The sequence below is a fragment of the Elephantulus edwardii genome, unplaced genomic scaffold (genome assembly GCF_000299155.1).
Source record: "Elephantulus edwardii isolate Elephantulus edwardi_28Jun2011 unplaced genomic scaffold, EleEdw1.0 scaffold00129, whole genome shotgun sequence".
Classification (NCBI taxonomy): domain Eukaryota; kingdom Metazoa; phylum Chordata; class Mammalia; order Macroscelidea; family Macroscelididae; genus Elephantulus; species Elephantulus edwardii.
The window spans coordinates 7263315-7285291 of record NW_006399879.1 but is presented as its reverse complement, the minus strand read 5'-3'; the positions used below and the strand labels follow the sequence as shown (position 1 = coordinate 7285291).

At 53.9% G+C, this 21977-nt stretch overlaps 1 protein-coding gene across 1 annotated transcript in view; it reads right to left on the bottom strand.

The window, feature by feature from the left end:
• ACOX3 (acyl-CoA oxidase 3, pristanoyl) overlaps nucleotides 1–21977 on the bottom strand; it is a 48505-nt gene that overhangs the window by 5980 nt on the left and 20548 nt on the right. The window contains exons 8-15 of the mRNA XM_006893666.1: nucleotides 20706–20888; nucleotides 18437–18559; nucleotides 16410–16530; nucleotides 7212–7334; nucleotides 5914–6027; nucleotides 5283–5398; nucleotides 1572–1746; nucleotides 34–101 (exon numbers count right to left, since the gene is read on the bottom strand). Coding sequence (XP_006893728.1) covers nucleotides 34–101; nucleotides 1572–1746; nucleotides 5283–5398; nucleotides 5914–6027; nucleotides 7212–7334; nucleotides 16410–16530; nucleotides 18437–18559; nucleotides 20706–20888 — 1023 coding nt within the window. The remainder of the gene's footprint in view (nucleotides 1–33; nucleotides 102–1571; nucleotides 1747–5282; nucleotides 5399–5913; nucleotides 6028–7211; nucleotides 7335–16409; nucleotides 16531–18436; nucleotides 18560–20705; nucleotides 20889–21977) is intronic.

The window sequence follows — 21977 nt, the reverse complement described above, 5'->3', positions numbered from 1 at the left end:
GGATGTGGCACACACGCAGGTGAGAGGACTCACCTGGGAGCACAGGTCCAATATGGTGTTATTGAGCATTTTACCCGCTTGCTCGCCAGAGAAGTAGCCGCCTGTGAGAGGAGAGAACGGTCACATGGAGTCTGTTGTGCTCCCAGCACGCTGTCCTCCTGTGGGGGCTCACTCTGTTTGTGGCACATCCCCAGTCCCCACCTGGCCAGCCAGCACTGTGGCCTCTAATAGAGAGCCAGATACAAGTGGGCTGGGGCTGGAACAGGGGTCAGGACTAAGGCTCGAGCCCAGGCCTCCCTCCCAGGAGGACGGTCAGAAAGTAAGGATGGTTTGCTGGTGACAGTCCCCCCCAGGTGAGATGCAGGGCTGCTGGGCTCCCCCCTGAGGCCTGGGGGTGACACTGAGGTGAGGGGTAGGGTGGCATGCAGTGTACGGGACCTGCGGCCTCAGCGCCCAGGGCAAACCTCGCTGTCTGACACAGCTGTGCTGGACACTGTCTGGTTCGGGCCAGCTGGCGGGGAGAAGGGCACTTGGTCAGGGTGAACTAAGGAGGCTCCTTGGAGGCATGCAGTGTCCCCCCAGCAGTCTAGTATCATAGTGGGGGGTGCTCTGCTCTTCCTAGAACCCAGCACTCAGAAGTCCTTGCTGAACTAACTGGGAAACTGACTTCAGAGGGGCCTCGAGGAGCCCATGGGACAGAGGTGGGGCCACTGCAGTCCCATCCTGGGTTCTGCAATCTGTGTCTTCTTGTGGGGTCTTCACTGAGAAGTGAGCTCTGGTGTGATCCTGCTCCTCTAGCCATCAACAGGGGTCAGCAACCCCGCAGGTGTGTGTGTAGATTATTAAACACCTGCTCTCAGGAGGACCTCCCCTAGCACAGATGGGGACGTGAACACCCTCCCCCGGCGAGGATGGGGGTACACCCTCCCCCGGCACAGATGGGGGCGGTGAACACCGTCCCCAGGTGAGGATGGGGGTACACCCTCCCCCGGCACAGATGGGGGTGGTGAACACCCTCCCCCAGCATGGATGGGGGCAGTGAATGCTTTCTCCCAAGGGGAATGGGGATCAGTAAACACTTCCTCCAGCGGGAACAGGGCCAGTAAACACTCCCTCCCAACAGGAATTTGGATTGATGAACACCTTTTTTGGGGGGGGGACACGACACAGGGATTAGTAAACACGTCCTTCAGCAGCAACGGGGTCAGAAAACACCCTCTCCTAGTATGGACGGAAAGGGGACCAGTGAACACTCCAGCAGGGAGGACGAGGCTCAGCAAGCCCCCTCCCAAGGGTGATGGGGATTAGTAAGCACCCTCTCTCAGGAGGACCTCCCCCAGTGGGAATGGGGACCAAACGTTCTCTCCCAACAGGAATGGGGATCGGTGAACACCTTCCCCTAGGGGGGATGGGGTTAGTAAACACATGAGAAGTCAATTCACCAACATCACACTGGAGAAGATGGGCTCCCCAAGTAAAGGCACCCTTAGTTCCCTCTTACAGCAATTCTGGGGAGATGTGAAGGGAGGAGGGTTCCCCAGGGAGCACCGGGAGGGAGGAAGTGGCCTCACCTTGGTAGAGAACGGCCATGTGGGGGCTCAGGGACCACAGGGCGTAGAGTGCACTGAGCCGGCCCAGCACTCCCCGCAGCGAGGGTGGGACGCTTGGGTGCCGGGTGAAGTCATGGAACCGCTGGGCCACCGTCAGCTCCATGAAGGCCAGGGCCAGCGAGCGGCAGTAGTACACCTGGAAAGGACAAAGGTCATGGTCAGAGGGATGCAGTGAATACTTGAAACACACAGGACATAGTGAGAGGGACTCAGCAGACACACAAGTGACACAGTGACTGGGGCTGCAGTGGGCATGAGAGGCCCACACTGCAGCTGGAGAGGCTGGGCGGGCATGGCCGCCCGTGATTCTATGGCCTGGCAGTTAGGATGTGGTCATTCCTCCAGTGGGCATGTCACCGTGACCTTGATGAGATCTGACACGGTGTTATCCCCTCTGTGGTGAGAGCACATGGAAGGAGTTTTGTTAGGGGAGTGGTCTGCCTGAAACATTACGATGTGGCCATTCTGACAGCTCACTTGCTCTTTGCTAGATCAGGATCTAGACCCTGGCTTGTTTCCAGCTGGCCTCCAGTTCTGTGGACTTGAGTCTGTGGCCTGCGGGATTGTCCACTGATGCTGGATTCTCCAGCCTCCAAACCAGCAGCCTGTCCACCTGGCTCACCAGGCTCCACAGCTGCGTAAACCAGAAGCAGCTTCTACCCGGGCATCTGAGCCTCAATATGCAACTGCCGGCTGGACGGGGACAGGAGCTACTTCCCTGAGATGAACGTCTCCTTCTTCCCTCTTCTCCTCCGTCCCTTCCCCTCCCTCCCCCGTCACTGTCCTGTCCCATCTGCACCATCTCAGGCACACTCAGCCTCCTGGTGCATCACTGGTCAATCCACCTCGCTGGGGGTCTTCCCCTCCTTCACTCCCCCTCCCCTTTTCCAAGCATGATGTCTGCTCTAAGGAACAACCTCTCCTCGCAACACACCCAAAGGACAGGAGACGGAGCCTCACCAACTGGTTCCAAGGTGCACTCTGGCCACACCTTCCTTCTCCAAGACGTATCTGTTCGTTCTTTTAGCTGTCCATAGGATCTTCAATGCTCTTCTCCAACAACACAGTTTAAAGTGATCAGTTCTTCTTCCGTTATTCTTAGTCAGTGTCCATCTTTCAGACACATAGCAAGTGATTGAAAAGATCATGACCTGAATCAGGTGCACCTTTGTCGTCTAACTGACATCATTGCTCCTCAATATTTTGGAGATGTTCCTGAGCGCGGCCTTTCCCAGTGAAGTATGTGTCCTGATCTCCTGTTAGTACCACGTGTACTGACTGTGGATCCAAGTAAGACGAAGACATTGACCACCTCCATGCTTTCTCCATCCATTTTGATGGTGCTTATTGGTCCAGTGGAAGGTGGTTTTGTTTTATGTTGACATGCAATCCACATTGAAGGGTGTAGTCTTTTGTCTTCTGCAGCAAGCACTTCAAGTCTTCTACAAACCCATAATAAACACATTTTCAGAAATAAGAAGGAATGGGAAACTTGGTGGAGATCAGGGCTCTCTGGGGAGTCCTGGGGACGAAGTTTGTAGGAATTTGCACTGCGAACCCAGAAGCTACGCCTCTTCTGGTGATTCAAATCCACGAGTAGCTACAGGAGAAAGAGGGGTGATCTCCTCCTGATGGGCCAGGGCCTTGGGAGTCCCGTGCCTGGACAGCAATGAGTATTTTCATAGGTAAAGGTTACACAGCATGATCAATGCATGAAGACCACCCAGTCAGACTGGTTACACAGCATGATCAATGCATGGAAACCATCCAGACGTGAATGGTGTTGAACCAGCAAATGAGTGTGTGTGTGTATGTGTGTGTGTGTGTGTGTGTGTACAACCTAACAACATCCAATCTAGGAGGCCTGAGAGAGGATGCTGCTTGGGCTCGTCCACTGGCAGGCATGCCCTCAGACCTTGAAGCCCCTCAGCCTCGTCCTACTGGACATCATCTCAAAAGGGGGCTTCTGGGTGTTCAGGTACCTTTTTACTTTGGGGGGCAGAATTCCCATTGCAATGGTAGTTGTCATCAAAGCACCTCCCAGGCCCAGGAGACTCCACATCTGAGAGCAGCTCTGCTCTTCAGGGCGAGGACAAGTTTGCTCTAGTGAGAGGGTGGCTCCACGCCAGGGTGAGGAGGATTCCACCCAGATGTGAGGAGGACTCTGCTCCCAGGTGAGCACGTACACCTCCAATGACACATCTGCTCTCACACACACAAACATCCATGCATGTGCACACCACACACGCCCCAGGGCCCGGCATCGCCAGTGCAGACTCTGGGCCGTGCAATGAGTCTCCGTCAGTGCTGGTCCCCAGCCAGGCTGAACATCTGTGTTTTCACATCAGCTTGTCGGCCCTCCTCCACAGGCAGCCCCGTGGGATTCTCTGTCTAGCGTCTGTCTGTCTTCCGACTGTTTACGGCGTCTGTCGCTGCTGAGGCGTGTCTAACCCCCCCCTCGCCCTGTGCTGATGGCTTCTTTTCCGTTTGCAGCTCCCGGGCTGTTTCCGGTGGGCCCTGGGAAGGCTGCCCCACGCTGGGGTCATGGAAACCTTCTCCGATGGCATCAGCCTGGGAAGGAGGGAAGGAGCGGCCATCCCCCCTAGATCTCTGAGAGGCCCAGATGGGCCCCCACAGGGGAAGACACTGAACAAGGCAGGCCAGCCCCTAGCCTCCTGACTGGATAGCTGGCTGGGCGGTGAGGGGCCATGGTGGACTGTCACCCCTAGTGACCAGGAACAGGGAAGTCCTCGCTGTTGGAGCAGCAGGGCTCACTCTGAAAACCCTCCCTGGCTGTTCCTGGCCTGGTGGTCATTAGGACATGTCCAGGCAGGGCTTGGTTTAGACCCCACTGCTGCTGACGGCTGACATAACTTAAGCTTCCAGTTTCTCTGACCACAGCGCCTCGTGGCCTGTTTCAATGACCATGAACCGGCTGTAGTCAGGACTAACACCCTGGTTTCCATGTCTAGAGGTCAGGCAGGGCTGACCTTAACACCAGCTCCAATGACCATAAGTTGGGCATAGTCAGGCCTAAGTCCCAGCTTCTATGCCCATGGGCTAGGCAGAGCTGACTGTAATGTCCAGCTTCGGTGACCACAGGTCAGACAATGCTAGCTTCCGTGGGCACAGGCCAGGCAGGGCTGACCTTAACACCCAGCTCCAGTGACCACAGGCCAGGCCGCATCAGGCTACCCAAGTACAGTGTCCACCTCTGGACAGCTCACTGGTCCCAAGACCGTCACACCCATGGACAAGGAGGTCATGTGACCGACTGCCAAGCTGCCCCACCAGGACCCTGGCCACAGTGGACGTGGGCACAGTGAGCAGTTCGGGCTGGGGGCAGCTCGGACGTGGGGCAGCCCAGGAGTGGGGAAGCTCAGACGGGGGGGGGCAGCTCGGGCCAGGAGGCAGCTTGGCATGAGGCAGCCCAGGAGGGGGTCAGCTCGGACGAGGGGCATCTTCAGCGTAGGGCACCCTGGAGGTGGGGCAGCTCAGGTGGAGGACAGCTCGGCGTGAGGCAGCTCAGGCAGTGGAAGCTCGGGTGTGAGGCAGCCTGGGTTGGGGGCAGCCTGGGTGGGGGGCAGCCTGGGTGGGGGGCAGCCCGGGGGTGGGGCAGCTTGGGCGAGGGGCAGCTCGGACGTGGGGCAGCTCAGGTGCAGCCAGCCCTACCTGGCAGTTATTCCTTGCGTCAAAGTCACTGTGGCCTAAGCTTTTCTCCCGGGTCAGCTTCTGGTTACTCTCCCGCAGCAGGTAACAGACCAGCCACCTGTACGCCGCCAGGGTCACTTGCAAACAGGAAATGAAAAGTGTGAGGACGCAGTGGCCAGCAGGTGCCCAGCACATGCCCCAGAGGGGGAGGGACACTGCCCAGCGGGGTGTGGGTGTTTCCTGCTCTGGGAAACCCTGGTTGTTCTAAAAGCAGAGACTACGTGTGCACAGTCTTACATAGAAACGCACGGACTTACACACGTAGTGACACGGATACAGAGAGCTGCCCACAGAGACACATTACAGACCCACAAGTGCACAGTGACTCAGGCAGATGGGGTCACACACGTGCACACAGGCACACACACACACAGACAGGTACTGGTGCGGAGCTCCACCAGCTGGTCAATCTCTGGCCTTCTGGGCAGCGTCCGGGTGGTGAGAAGTGGCCCTGTGCCGGCCCCACCTGGTGGCCTGTGCCAGCAGTCCAGGCGACCCAGATGACCAAGCCGCTTGCACAGCCTCTCCCTGTGGCATGGTGCCTCCTGGAGGTGAGGTGGGGCCCAGTGTCCAGCGCCCCCGGTACACTCACCCTCAGTGTCCCAGCCGTCCTGTTCCCGGGGGACACGGAAGCGCTGACTGAGGATGTCCTCATAGGCTTCCAGGAAGTCGGTGGTCTTCAGGGGGCTTTTGAAGTGAGCTCCATCTAGGATGAATGGTCCAGAAGGGTGTGTGAGCGATGGAGAGACCACACAACACAGAGCCCAGGGGCAGGCAGCACGTTGTCCCTATGGGCTGACCCAGCGTCCCACCCCAACTCGCTGTCCCCTCCAGAGGTCTCCATCTGCCCAGGGAGAGAACACAGAGCTGGGAGCAGGGGATGGAGGAGGGGAGGGCGAGAGGAAAGGAGAGTCCCAGGGAGGGAGCAGGGAGAGTGCAGTTATGACGTGGGGACCTCAGTGAAAGACGTACATGAGTGGTGGAACTTTCACCCAAATCACAAAAAGTTTGAAAAGAAAAAAAGAAGTTCCTTTCTGCAAACAGGCTGTGAATCTTCAGACCCAGGGCGCTGGGGGAGGCGGCCCTTCAGATCCCTCATCCTCTCCTGAGATCCACTCAGGCCCCTTGCTGACTTCCTGAACCCTGTTCTGAGCCCCTGGGGCCCCTTGGCTGCCAGTCTCACCTCACAACTCCCTTCTATGCTCAAGGCCTCCTTTCTGAACTATGACACCCATCACAAGCCCCAGGGAACCCCTCACCAGGGCTTCCTCACCTCAAACTCACCCTCTTCCTGAACCACCTCTCACCCAACTCCTCCTCACCCCTGACCCTTCCTTACCTTTGACCCCTCCTCACCTTGACTGTTCCTCATTTCTGACCCTTCCTGAACCCGACCACTCTGTGTCTAAGACTCCCCCTCCCCCTGGACCCCCTCCTCCTCGGGCCCCCCTCACGCTCGGGCCCCCTCACCCAGGGCCCACCCTCACCCTGGGCCCCCTCCCTCTGGGTCCTCTCCTCCTGGGTCCTCTCCTCCCAGATCCTCCTCACCCTCAGCCCTCGTCACCCTGGGGCTCCCTCACCCTGGGCCCCCTGTCACACTGGGCCAACTCCCCCTGGGCCCCGTCACCCTGGGCCCCCTGTCACCCTAGGCCCCCTCCCCCTGGGCCCCCTCCCCCTGGGCCCCCTCCCCCTGGGCCCCCTCACCCTGGGCTCCGTCACCCTGGGCCCCCTGTCACACTGGGCCAACTCCCCCTGGGCCCCGTCACCCTGGGCCCCCTGTCACCCTGGGCCCCCTCCCCCTGGGCCCTCTCCTCCTGGGTCCTCCTCACCCTCAGCCCCCGTCACTCTGGGCCCCCTCACCCCGGGCCCCCTCACCCCGGGCCCTCTCACCTTGGGCCCTGGACGCCAGGAGCCCCAGCAGGTAGTTGCTGGTCTGCTGCAGCAGCACGTTGTTGTCCCCCTCATAGGTGCAGTTGGGGTCATTGTCCTCACGGAGTTCCCCCAGGCGGTTCACTGCAAGAGGGCACCTCAGTCAGGAACTGCTGGAGGCCACCACTGCTGTCCACGTCCACCTGTCCTGGCTTGGCACACTGACTGTGGCCATGGACACAGTGCCCATCTGCTGTCTGCCCCAGGATTCTGGGCGGTGCCCGTACCCCACAAGGACACATGGCGGGGACCCAGTGACTGTGTGAGTCTCAGGAACCAGCCTTGTTCCACCAACGCCAGCACTACAGACCCCCTGGGCACCAGTGCCCGCTGACCACCTCAGAGAAGGAGTCTGGTGATGTGACACTTCACACTGAAGGCTGGTAGTTCAAACCCACCCACCGCTCCCCAGTGGGATGCCTCCTGGGAAGAGTTACAACCTGGTTAATCTCATGGGGGGTCGCTGTGTGATGGGATCTACTCCAGAGCTCTGGGCCTTTGGTTTTTGGTAACTACATAAAAATCTGTATTACCTAAAACCCCATTCAAGACTATCTTCATGACTGGAAACGTGTTGACAAGATGAGGGTTAAGGTTGGTAAGCAAGGCAGTGAGCAGGCGGCCGCACGCAGGGAGCGCCACCCCCATGCCAGCCCCCCAACATCCTGGACAGCTCTTCCCTGTAACTGAAACCCAGGGGCGGCCGAAGCTCCTTGCCTGCCATCTTCACGCCCGGCCAGCACTCTCCCTCATCCCAGGCTGTCCACAGAGGACGCTCGCTTAGCTTCTCCTGACCTTCCTCTGGATAACCATGGCAACTCCCCGGGCAGCAGAGCGCAGCCATGATGACCAGGCTTTTCTTCCTACCTACATTCATCAGGTGCCTCAGCTGAGACCTGAAGCAGCCCTGCAGCACCTCTGACAGGTGGCAGCCACACTGACTAGGAATCAAACCTAGATCTCCCCCGTGGAAGGTGAGGAGCCAACCCAAAGCCACCTCTGCTCTCAGGCATGCCTGCTGCTGCCCTGTGACGTCAAGTCGATTTCCACCCACAGCAACACCACAGGACAGAGCCTCCCCACGGGACAGAGCCTCCCCACGGGACGGAGCCTCCCCACGGGACGGAGCCTCCCCATGGGAAGGAGCCTCCCCACGGGACAGAGCCACCCCACGGGACAGAGCCTCCCCACGGGATGGAGCCTCCCCACGGGACAGAGCCTCCCCATGGGAAGGAGCCTCCCCACGGGAAAGAGCCTCCCCACAGGCTTCCATGAAGGGGTGTTTACAAAAGACTGGAGCAGCCGTCAGCAGAGAACTGCCAGAAGTGCAGGCTGGGTTTAGAAGAGGCCATGGTACTAGGGCTATTACAGCTAATGTTAGATGGATCTTGGCTGAAAGTAGAGAATACCAGAAGAATATTTATCTGTTTCATCAACTATGCAAAGGCATTTGACTGTGTGAATCACAACAAACTGTGGCTGACTCTGAGAACAACTGGAATCCCAAAACACTTGATTGTGCTTATGTAAAACCTATACTTGGACCAGGAGGCAGTCATCAGAACAGAGCAAGGAAACACTGCATGGTTCAAAATTGGGAAGGGCGTATGCCAGGGATGTGTCCTCTCTCCGAACCTTTCAAGCTATGTGCAGAACAAATCATTTGGGAGACTGGGCTCTATGAGGAGGAGTGTGACAATCAGGATTGGAGGAACAACCCTGCTTGGTGAATCTGAGGAGGACCTGACGTGCTTACTACAGAAGCTCAAGGACTGCAGCCTTCAATATGGACTGAAGTTCAACATCAAGAAAACAAAGATTCTCACCACTGGGCCTACTGACAGTATCATGATGGATGGAGAAGAGATTGAGGTTGTTAAGAGCTTTAGTTTGCTTGACTCCACAATCAACACTCTTGGTACAAGCAGCCAGGAAATTAAAGGACGAATTGTATTGAGAAAGTCTGCTGTCAGGGACCTCTCTAGAGTACTGAAGAACAATGACGCTAGTCTGGAGACTAAGATGTGCCTGATACAAGCCATAGTCTTCACAATTACTTGCTATACAGCAGAGACCTGGACAATGACTAAGAATAATAGAAGAATAGATGCCTTTGAACCGTGTGGTGGAAAAGAGTACGGAATATACCCTGAACTACTCAGAGAACAAAAAGGTTTGTTCCAGCGAGGGTAAAACCAGGCTGCTCCTTGGAGGCAAGGATTCTGAAGTTTGGTCTGACATACTTTGAACATGTTACAAGGAGGGATCAGTCCTTGGAGAGGGACATCATGGTTGGGAGAGTGGAGGGACAGAACAAGAGAGGAAAACCCTGGGTGAGATGTTTCAATTCAGTGACTGGGGTAATGGGGGTGGGTGTGTCAGAGACAGTGAGGTTGGCACAGGCTAGAGCAGGGTTTAGGGCTGTTGTATATAGGGTCACTATGAGTCACAGGCAAATCGATGGCACATCACATCAACAAGAGGGGCTAGTGGGTTTGAACTGCCCACCTCCCAGAGCCTGGTGGCACGCTGTACATAGTTGTTATTGTCATGTGACATCGAGTTGGACCTGGCCCGTAGCTGACCCTCCAGCAGGTGGTCAGAGGCAGTAAATTGTAGGTGGAGATTGGCCATCCTTCTTCCACCAAGCAGCTGGTGGATCCGAACTATGTGCCTTCGGGATGGCAGCGTAGGTTCTGACCACTGAGCCACACAGTGTGTGGTGTACCGTGGAGGGCAGATCCCAGGTCACCAAGGAAGTCCGAGTGTGAGCCGTCACAGGAACCCCAGCTCATGGCACCCTGACTCCCCCCAGCACTTGCAGTGTCCACTACTCTGAGAGAGGCTGCCAGCCCTTTCTCCTGAGGCACCTGGGGGTCCACTCGGCCCTCCCACCTTGTGTTAGCTGGGGTGGGGGTGCACTGTATATGCAGCAGAGGGATTCTGACTGCCCACATAGCCTCACTCCTCCAAGCCACTGGGCAGGTCTGCATGCAGTGGCGACCACACTAACTGACCACGGCCAGCTGTAGACTTCCCGGGGTGGCCTGGTGGCCTAGTGGTCAGGAGACACATGGCTTAAATCCACCAGCTGTTTCAGAAAAGAAAGACCAGTGACTTCCTCAGCGACCGCCAGCCTCTGAAAATCCACTCAGGATTGGCTGTGAGTAGCTTCCATCCTGACGGCACCTAACAACATAATACTAATCCCTCCAAGTGCTGTGCACCGTCTGTGCCCTGGCCCGGGCTGCTTTCTCAGCGTGAGCCGAGACAGACTAGCTCTCACGCATGTGACCAATGAGGGCATCCAGCTGGCACGAGGCAGCCCTCAGGAACCACACTGCAGTCCACCCCGGCTGTGAGACATTCTAATCTCCCTGCTGGACATGAAGATCCCACCCTGCTGTTAAAGCCTGGAGCACAGAAAGACTCAGAGAAGGAGCATGGGGCCCACGGTGCACACCCGGCCACACTTTCCTGTGAGGCCTGCCCTCGTCGGCATTACTGGCTACCGTCCAGCATATGGGTTCATGTGCAGTCCCACTAAGCGTGGTTGGCTGTTTGCAAGACTGCAAATTCAGCTTCCTATGTGAGAGGGTGAAACCAAGATTTTCCTCAGAGGCTAGGGTTTTGAAGTTCTGTCTCACATAGTTTGGGCACTTGGCCAGGAGAGACGATCCTTAGAGAAGGACATCATGCTCAGAAGGGTAGAGGGACAGCACAGGGGAGGAAGACCTCAGATGAGATGGACTGACTCAGTAACTGGGGTGATGGGGGTTGGTGAGTCAGAGTCAGTGAGACTGGCTCAGGACAGGGCAGGGTTCAGAGCTGCTGTACATCGGATCACTATGGGTCACGGGTGACAGCACATAACAACAACAACAACGTTGACACAGAACACAGGGCCCGAGGTAAACTGAGTGGAGTGGAGCTCCCCAGGAGAAAAATCTCCTTGGTGGCACAGAGGATGCAACACTGGGCTACTAAGAGGCTGGCAGTTCAAACCTCCTGGTCCCCCTTCTGGAGAAGGATATGGCCAGCTTCTCCAGCAGGACAACCCATCCTGGAAGCCCTGGGGTCGGTTCTCCTTCATCCTGTGGAGACCCCATGAACTTGGATCAGCCTGACAGCTGTAGGGGTGGACTCTCATCATGGCAAGGAAGATGGTTTTGACATTGCCACGAACGACACACAGAGATGCCACAGCACATAAAGGAACTGACTCCTTATTACGTCCGCTCAGCTGCACTTGCTTACTACAGAGGGAGACTGGGGCGTAGGGGCTCATGCTGCTCTGTGCTGAGGGGGACAGCCCATCAGTGTCCGTGTCCAGCAGGAGGCCTGATGCCAGGAAGACAGCTGCACAGGATGGAGAGGACCGGGACTATCCAGGTTTATCATGGAGATATCAGCACACTGCATGAGGGTCAGTGAGCCCCACGGGCATCAAGCATCAGTGGAGCTTCAGTGAGAGTGTGTGTAAATGAGGGCGAGGGAGTGTGCGGGTGTGAGTGTGTGAGAGTGTGGATGGGGTGTGAGAGTGAGAGTGGGTGTGAAAGTGGGCATGATGTGATTGTGCATGTGTGTGAGACTGTGGACACAGTGTGAGAATGAGAGTGGGTGTGGGTGAGAAAATGGATGTGATGTGAGTGAGCACATGTATGTGAGGGAGTGTGGATATGGTGTGTGAGTGAGAGTGGGTGTGGGTGAGAAAATGGGGGTGATGTGAGTGTGCACATGTGTGTGAGGGAGTGTGGATAGGGTGTGTGAGACTGGATGTGGGTGTGATGTGAGTGTGCATGTGTGTGTGAGTGTGGATAGGGTATGTGAGAGAATGGGTGTGGGTGAGAAAATGGGGGTGATGTGTGTGAGTGTGGTTTTCCACACACATACACACGAGCACAGACCTCCCTGAGTGACCATCTTTGAACGATAACTCAGGCCAGGACTACAGGAGCTTTCCCAGGTGAGGGGGATGAGGTGGACAGTTTGCACCCAGATGCTACGCTGACTGACGCACAGCATGGACTAACGGAATCCTTACATCCCTCTGCTGTTGGACTTCTGTTCTGATGCCCACTCAACAGGTATGGAAGCCAAGGCACAGAGAGGCCAGGTGACTTGTTCTTGGATGCACAGTTAGCATGAGGTAGACCTGGGATTTGAACTCAGGCTATTCAGCTGCCTGGATGCTAAGCCAGCTGCTTAAACAGGCATTGCTGATAACAGTCGCTCTTTCAAAGATCAGGGATTTTTTTCATCAAAAGAAAGTGTGAATCTCTTATGAACATATATGCAAAAATCCTGAATAAATAAAATAAATAAATAAAATCCTGGCCAATAAAATCCAATGATACATCAAAAAATAAATCACCGTGGCCAAGCAGGATTCATAGCAGGTATGCAAGGATGGTTCAACATAAGAAAAACAATCAGTGTAATTCATCATATAAACAAACAATGAACAAGAACCACATGATCCTATCAACTGATGCAAAAAAGGTCTTTAACAAAATCCAACACCCTTTCCTGATTAAAACACTCAACAAAATAGGATTAGAGGGGAATTTCTTCGACATAGTAAAAAGTATATATGCAAACTTGAGAGCTAACATTGTTCTCAATGGAGAGAGATTAAAAGCACTCCCTTTGAGAACAGGAACTAGGCAAGGATGCCCATTATTATCTCTCCTATTCAATATTGTATTGGAGGTCTTAGCAATAGCAGTAAGACAAGAGAAGGAAATAAGAGGTATCCAAGTTGGCAAGGAGAGGTAGAATTATCTCTATATGAAGATGATATGATAGTATACTTAGAAAACCTTAAAGACTCAGCAAGAAAACTACTGGACATAGTTGACCAATTCAGCAAAGTGGCAGGATACAAGATCAACATACAAAAATCAGCTGGGTTTCTCTACAGGGACACAAAGGATACAGAGCTGGAGCTAAGAAAACCAATACCCTTCACAATATACTTGGGAGTAAATCTAACCAGAAGCATAAAGGATATGTTGTTGTTATTGTTGTTATGTGCCATTGAGTCGCTTGCACCTCATAGCGACCCTATGTACAAGAGCCCTAAACTCCGCTCTGTCCTGTGCCAATCGCACTGTCTCTGACACTCCCATCCCGATCATCCCAGTCACTGAATCAATCCACCTCATAGAGGGTCTTCCCCTCCTGTGCCGTCCCTCCACCCTCCCAAGCATGATGTCCTTCTCCAAGGACCGGTCTCTCCTCACAACATGTCCAAAGTATGTCAGACAGAGCCTCGGAATCCTTGCCTCCAAGGAGCCACCCGGTTTAACCCTTTCCAGGACGAATCTGTTTGTTTTCCTAGCAGTCCATGGTATTCTCAATACTCTTCTCCAGCACCACAGCTCAAAAACATCAATTCTCCTTCTATCCTCTTTGGTCATCGTCCAGCTCTCTGATGCATAACAAGTGATTGCAAAGACCATGGCCTGTATCAAACCCACCTTCATTCAAAGAAAACGACAAAACATTACTACAAGAAATAAAAATAGATCTAGAGAAATGGATGAATATCCCTTGCTCATGGATAGGAAGACTCAATATTGTGAAAATGACAATACTCCCAAAGGCAATTTACATGTCCAATGCAATCCCAAGGCAAATACCAATTCATTCTTTGACGAGATGGAAAAAGCAATCTCTAATTTCATTTGAAATAGAAAGAGGCCCCAAATAAGCAAAACACTCCTTAAAAAGAGAAACAAGGTAGGAGGAATCTCACTCCTTGATTTCAAATCCTACTACACTGCCGTGGTGGTCAAGACAGCGTGGTGCTGGTACAATGACAGACACATAGATCAATGGAATAGAACTGAGAATCCAGATATCAGCTCATCTACCCATGGTCAACTGATTCTTGACAAGGAGATTAAATCAGTTAAGTGGGGAAACAACAGCCTTTTTAACAAATGGTGTTAGTAAAATTGTAAAGCTATCTGCAGAAAATCCAAGAGAGACCCATACCTCACTCCATACACAAAAAACAACTCAAAGTGGATCAAGGACCTAGGACTAAAACCAAGGACTATAAGCTTCATTAGAGAAAAGCTTGGAAGAACTCTAGAAGCCCTAATCCATAACATAAAGAGTCTTCCAAGCATCCTGGAAAATCTACAACCAGGAGAGGATAAAATAGATGCATGGGACCTTCTAAGACTTAAATCCCTTTGCACATCAAAAAACTCCAAAAGGGTAAAAAGGGAAGCCACAGATTGGGAAAAAATATTTGGTAATGACATGTCTGACAAGAGACTTATATCTAGAGTTTATAGAATAGTCGAGAACCACAAGATAAAGGTAAACAACCCAACTGAAAAACGGGCACAGGATATGAACAGACATTTCACCAAAGAAGACAGTCAGATGGTGAACAAACACATGAAGAAATGTTCAAAGTCCCTAGCTCTAAGGGAGATGCAAATCAAAACAACTATGAGATACCATCTTACCCCAGTCAGAATAGCAAAATTTAACAGAACAGCAAGCAACAAATACTGGTGAGGTTGTGGAGAAACTGGAACCCTTGTTCAGTGTTGGTGCAACCACTATGGAAGGCAGTATGGCACTTTCTCAAAAAATTGCAAATAGAAATAACCATTTGACCCAGCAATTCCACTACAGGGAATATACCCTAAAGAAACCAGAACTGCCACCCAAGCAGATATATGCACACCCATGTTTATTGCTGCTTTGTTCACAATAGCAAGGAGTTGGAAACAACCCAAGTGCCCAACAACAAATGAATGGAAAGAGAATCTGTGGTATATTCACAGAATGGAATACTATGCTGCACTGAAAAACAAAGACCTCATGAAATATTATACAAAATTAGTGACCCTGGAGGACATTATGCTGAGTGAAATATCTCAGTCACAAAAGGACAAATACTGCATAGTGTCACTGTGGTAAAGCGGGACTGACATGGGGGTTGCGGGGAACCTAAGAAAAGAGGGGATAAATAATGTATACTACATTGAAACAGATGAGGCAGAGAACTGTTTAAAAGGAATATAAGATTAGGTATTATTTTCATAACAAGATTACAGAAAAAGAAATGCATATTAAAGCTGATTGTGGACTGGGGTGGGGATTATATAACAGTAAAAGATTTTTTTTTCTTCAAAGAGAAAAATGAACTGGAGGAGGGGTTGGCATGGAGGAAAATGTGCAACAATGAATGAATGGGGAGGAAAATTAAATGGAGAGAATATGCTGTAAAAAAATTTAAAAAAGAAAGAAAGCATGGCTGTAAGACTACCTGCCAAACCATTCGCCAAAAAGCCGCCCCTTGAGTGGAGAGGGAACCCACATTGCTGTGGTTTGCAGCGGGCTGGCTGCTGCTGTCTCCACACTCGGCCACTTTCCGCAACCTTCGATAAGAAACCACAGGCGTCAGAGTGAATGGGGCTCTGTCTGGAGTAGGGCCAGCAAACGTCCGCAAGGAACCAGGAAGGGATAGTGCCAGGCCCTCAGGCCATATGGTCTGTGCTGTGACTTCTCAACCCTGAGTCCGTGGGGTGGACATGGGCACTCCAGGCACATGGACAGAAGGGCAAGGCCATGAGCCCAGGAATCAAAAGGGGGCTGACTGCACATGACCCTTGGGACAGAGGGAATTAACCCAGCCCTACAATCAAGCAGGGGTGGCATCCACTTCCTAAACAACATGCCTCCAGAAACTATGAACTTTGAGAAATGTCGATGGTTGTAGAGGGGCTTCAGGCGTTTTGTTCATAGGATTGCTATGAGTCGTGCTGGACTCGAAGGCCATCAACAACAACAATAATCAAACAGCACCTATAGCCAGGTGTCCATGTCCCCAAGACAGGAGAGCTACCGGCCCAGGACTTGTGCCTCCCACAGCATCCCAGATGGGAAACCTGCTAGCCAGGTGTCCATGTCCTACACACAGTTACCTGGATGTGAAACCTATTGGTCAGGTACCCATGTCCCCAGGACAGGAGAGCTACAAGCCCCCATGGCCCCCATCCCTGCATGTTTCCTCCCTGGATGGGAAACCTACTGACCAGGTCCAAGTGTGCCCCACACAGCTCCCCAGTCAGGAAACCTACTGGCCAGATGACCAGGTCCGTCATATGCCTCCCAAGACAGGAAACCTACCAGCCAGGTAGCCATGTCCCCCGCACGTCTCGCGACACTCCTGTATTCCTCGCTGTGCTGTCCATGAGGCCAGGGGCTTGCTGGCCGTTGTCAAGGCGTGGATCTCCCGTCCGAGCTCTGCCTTTGGAAAGGGGATCAACCAGGACAGGTGAGATGGATGGGTGCCCGAGAGTGGGGTCCACTGCACACAGATGGCTGTGCACCCTCGGTGATCCACAACACTCCTACAATCCTGCATGAGAAATGAGGTCCAGGCGCAGCTAAGGCAGGCACTGTGGGTCAAGGTCAGTGACGGAGCAAAGTGAACAGGACTCCGGGCAGCGGACAGACCTGGGCGCTGGGATGCAATTAAATGAGTGAGACACAGAAGAGCGTGCGCAGTGACACGAGGAGCATCTGCAAGTGCTCAGCGACAGGCCACGTGGTGTGAGATGTGGGCGCCACGGCAGAAAGCAGCCACGGTCTGAGGGGGTTAGAGCAGGAGTGAGGTCATGGGTCATAGGTGAGCCTATGACACTTAACATCCTCAGGGTTAGAGGGGCGTGAAGGGGGCTGCTGATCACAGGATCGGCACCTAACAACAACAATAACAACAACAGGGGCCAAGGGGGCCTGGGAGGCTCACTAAAGGCCACGACACCCTCCCGCATGGTAAACCAGGTGGGAAGAGGGGGGGCTCCTGGCACCTCTGCCCTGTGCTGGCGTGGATTAGAATTAGTCCTTCCTGAAAACATTACCACAGAGACACACTGCTAAGAACGAAACCAAGGCCCAAACCAGAGTTAGATGGGTACACTGTGTGTGTTATACAGTACAGGAACACCGTGTGTGTTAGATGGGTACACTGTGTGTGTTAGATGGGCACACTGTGTGTGTTATACAGTACAGGAACACTGTGTGTGTTCGATGGTACACCGTGTGTGTTTGATGGGTACACCGTTGTTTGTTCGATGGGTACACCGTGTGTGTTATACAGTATAGGAACACCGTGTGTGTTCGATGGTACACCGTGTGTGTTCGACGGGTACACCGTGTGTTCGACGGGTACACCGTGTGTGTTCGATAGGCACCCCGTGTGTGTTCGATAGGCACCCCGTGTGTGTTAGAGGGGTACACTGCGTGCACTATACAGGTAAACTGAGCATTGCGCTGAGCATTGTACCTGTTGTTTACACAGCCCCTCATGTGCAGAAATGTCCCTGAAAGCAGAGACTTCTGCTCCTACTCAGGATTTAGTGAAGACCACTGAAGCATGTGCACATTCAAACCCTCATGAACACAAACACCCACTTCCAGGGTGCGTTCAGATCCAATGGTGAGGTCACACTGAGGCTGCACCGTGACCCGGGTCAAACCTCTAGCCTTTGGAAAGATGGACATGCAATCTCACTCGAGGACGCTGTCAGCACAAACTGATTCAAGGGTCAGCTGGCAAAGGTGGGGGAGTCATCTGCAGGAAATGGGCACTTGGCCTCTTCCTCTCTCTCAGCACGCTGGCTCCTGGGCCTGCCATCATCCCCGAGGCCCTCCACTCTTTGATGCTGTGGCTCTCAAGTGCTCACTGGATGGAGGCTTTTGGGGTGTTGTACATGAACTCAATCTGCAGTGCTGAGCATCCCAGCTCTCAAGCATTTCCTCTGAATCTTGTCCCTGGCTCCCACGCCCGGGCTCTGGGATCATGGCCGCAGTGGCCGACCTCAGGGAGGCTGACACATGGTCTGGCACAGACCCAGCCGTCAGCGTCATCACTTGGACTGGAGCCTTTGTCAAGCTGTTTACAAGAGGGGAAGACATGAAACCGACCCCAGGCAAGGAGTGGTGATTGTGCAAAACCACTGTCCTCAAAAAGCACAGCAGGGGACCTCGGGGATGGGAATGGGGAGAAGCAGCCCAGGTGAGGCTCTGGAGCCCCACCGGCCCTTTGACCCCACGTCTGAGAACACGTGCATGAAGGCAGCGTACTGACGGCCAGGCCCCCTGGTGGCAGCTCTGGTAACAACACAGGTGTGGCACAGAGGGTGACTCACCTGCTTGGCACCTCGCTTCTGGCTGAGCAGGTCTAGCTGGAGCCTCATCATGTCCATGAAGAGAAGCTTGGAGAAGTTTTCCAGGGCGAAGACGGCAGCCAAGTATGGGAGGAGACGCCATTGCTGCGGGACAAAGTGTGGCTGTGAGACAAGGGCCTTCCCACTCAGGGCGTGGGGTCAGGTGTGACACAAAGACCTCCCCTCACAGGGCAAGGGGCCAGGTGTGAGCCAAGGATGTCACCCCTCAGGGCGTGGGGCCAGGTGTGAGTGAAGGACCTCCTCTCGCAGGTTGTGGGGCCGGGAGAGTGCTGGTGGTGGGTGCAGTGACAGTGCAGACCTCTCCCTACACTAGCAGGCCACATGAAATGTCACACACAGGTCTTCATGTCCCTTTGCAGGACCGCCACCCCAGCCTCCTCTCACTTGGCCAGTACTCCAGTTGCATGTCTCACTGTCTGTCAGCAGACACAGAGGAGAACCGCCACGTGTGCAAGCCCACACCAGCACCCCTCACCATACACGGCTGTCACAAAAAAGAAGTTAGTGGGACAAACTACTGTCAGTCCCCCATGAACCAGGGAGGGTGGCCTCCTGAAGACCATCAGGGAACAAGGACCAACCATTCAGGGAGGGAGAATACACCATACACGGAGAGAGGACACGCCATCCAGGGAGGGAGGGAGGACGCACCATCCAGGGAGGGGGACACGCCATCCAGGGAGGGAGGGAGGACACGCCATCCAGGGAGGGAGGGAGGACACACCATCCAGGGAGGGAGGGAGGACATGCCATCCAGGGAGGGAGGACACGCCATCCAGGGAGGGAGAACACATCACTCCCAGACCCAACTTTGACACGAGGAGTGTGAGGAGTTGGAAGCCCCTTAGCAAGTAAGTGTCACCTGCAACTCTATACACCCAGCATTTGAGATAGGATGGAAGGAACAATGGGAAGATGAGTGGTGGGTGCATGGATGGGCAGAGGATGGTCGATAGAGGGATGGGTGGATGGCAGTATGCATGGGTGGGGATGGGGCCTGGTGGGTGGATGATAGGTGAGTGAGTACACAGAGGGATGAGTGGGTGAATGGGTGATGGGTACACGGTAGGTAGATGGTCAGTGCCTAGATAGAGGGATGGATAAATGTGTGGATGATGGACAGAGATGGGGGATAGGTGGGTGCCGGGATAAGAAGAGCACGATGGGTGGATGGCAAGTGACTACAGGTGAGTGGATGGATGGATGTGTGGATGACGAATGGAGAGATGGACGGATGGAGTGATGTGTGCACAGCGGGTGGGTGGGCAGAGGACGGGTAAGGAGTGGATAATGGCTCAATTTACAGGTGTGTGGATGGATTGTGTGTAGAGGGGCAGATGGAAGAACGGTAAGACGAGTGGATTAAGGAAAGGACAGGTGAATGGCTGGATAGAAAGAGGAATAGTAGGAGTGATAAACGGATGGATTGTGGGTGGAAAGATGGATGGATGGGTCTGTGCTTAGGTGAATAGATGAATAAAATGATGCAGAGATGGGTGGATGAATAGGTGAATGGATAGATGGATGTGAGATGAATAAAAGGCTATGTGAACACATGGATGGATGGATGGATGGATGGATGGATGGATGGATGGATGAGTGGATGGATGGATGGATGGATGGATGGATGGAAGAATGAGTGGATGTAGGATGGATAAATGGTTATGTGAACCCATGGATGGATGGATGGATGGGTGGATAAGGTGTAGGTAGAGAGAGGGAGGGCTGGTGAGACGGGCGAGTGGATGTCAGATGGGTAAAAGATTATGTGAACCCGTAGATGGATGGGTGGCCGGTTGGGTGGATGAAGGTGTGGGTAGAGGGAGGGTCTGGGGGATGGAAGGAGAGCTGAGTGGCTGGGAGGATGAAGGCAACAACAGAAGGATGAGTGGATGAATGGGTGGGCGGGCGTGCAGGCAGATGGAGAGAAGAATGGATGGGGGTAAGGAGGAGAAGGGACAGATAAGAGGTGGGTGTGAGGCTGGGTGGACAGATGAATGGGTGACGGGAAGGACAGACAAACAGAGGTGGGTGGGTGGGTAAAGTCTGCTGTGGATAAAGGGGAGGGAAGCGCAGTAAGCCCACAAGGAACCTGGGGGACCCCCCCCAGCTCTGGCAGTCAGTGTTTCCCAGTTAACTGTCCTGTGGGTGGTCTCGCTAACCTTGAGCCCAGTAGCCAGACCTCGAATACCTGGGACAAATGTCCCACACAGGGACAGAGAGGCCGCACCTGTATCTGATAGTCCAGGACAGGCACTTCTTCCACCTCGGTTGGTCCAAACTGGCACCGTGTGGCCGAGAAGCGGATGGCGATACACACAGCCACCTTCAGGTTGATGATGGACTCGTACATGATGAAGACCCGGCCAGACGACAGGTTGCCCAGGGAGGCTCCGAAGCGCTGTCTGTCATCCTGGGAGGAGGACAGCGGTGATGGATGAGCAGGGGCGCTGGGTGACCACAGACAGAGCTGACATGGAAGCATGGCCATGCCCCTTCATTCTCCAGCGGTCAAGTGTCTACTCTACAAGCAGAGAAGACCAAGCCCAGGCACTCACTGCCCTTGGTCAGCCCAGTGACCTGATGCACTGAACACTAACAAATGAAGACCAGGAGAGATGTGGGAAAATGAGGGCATCATTTCAGAACAAAGAAAAGACCCAAATGGGGGCCCGAGACTCGCTCTGGAGTGTGGCGTGGCAGCCCCAGTGAACAGACATGAGGAGGCTGGGCAGAAGACTTCCGGAGCGCCTGAAGACACCAAGCATTCTAACCAGACGCACAGAGACCCGGAGTTAGAACCAGGAGGGAAGGGCATGCTTGCATTTCTTAAGTGGAAAGGCCTGGAGAACCAAGTCAAGCCTCGAGCTGCAGTATTTCTGAGGGATTCTGGAAGCAACGGTGGCTATTTCTCACATGCTTGAGCTGACATGCCAGGTCATAGCCCCGTGAGCTGTGGACGAAGCTTGGCCCCTCAGCCCGACTGTCCAGGGAGTCCTGACCCCCTCCTCGCTCGCCAGGCTGTCACTCGTTTCTTCCACCAGAAACCAAGAGATCTGTGTGACTGTAAACGACACCACTTGCCTCAATGCTCTGGGTTTCTACGATGAACATCAAATTTGGCATGCTCCGTAGATTAACACATCTTGGGTTTCTTATTGTTCTTGTTCAGTCAAACAGGATCTTGTTAGATCAAACAGTGTCTTGACAATTTCTGATAGAGGGCTGATGTCACTGGGTCCTCTCACAGGAACAATGAACGACTCATGGTGACCCGACAGACACAGGTCTGCACCACGTCCTGCCGTCCTCACCATGTCCTCGTGCTCAGACTCAGAAGCTTGACAGTGACCGATGGACTGCAGGTCTGCACCACGTCCAGCCGTCCTCGCCACGTCCTGCCGTCCTCGCATCCTCACCATGCCCTGCCATCCTCACCGTGTCCTGCCGTCCTCACCACATCCTGCCGTCCTTGCCGCGTCCTGCCGTCCTCACCACATCC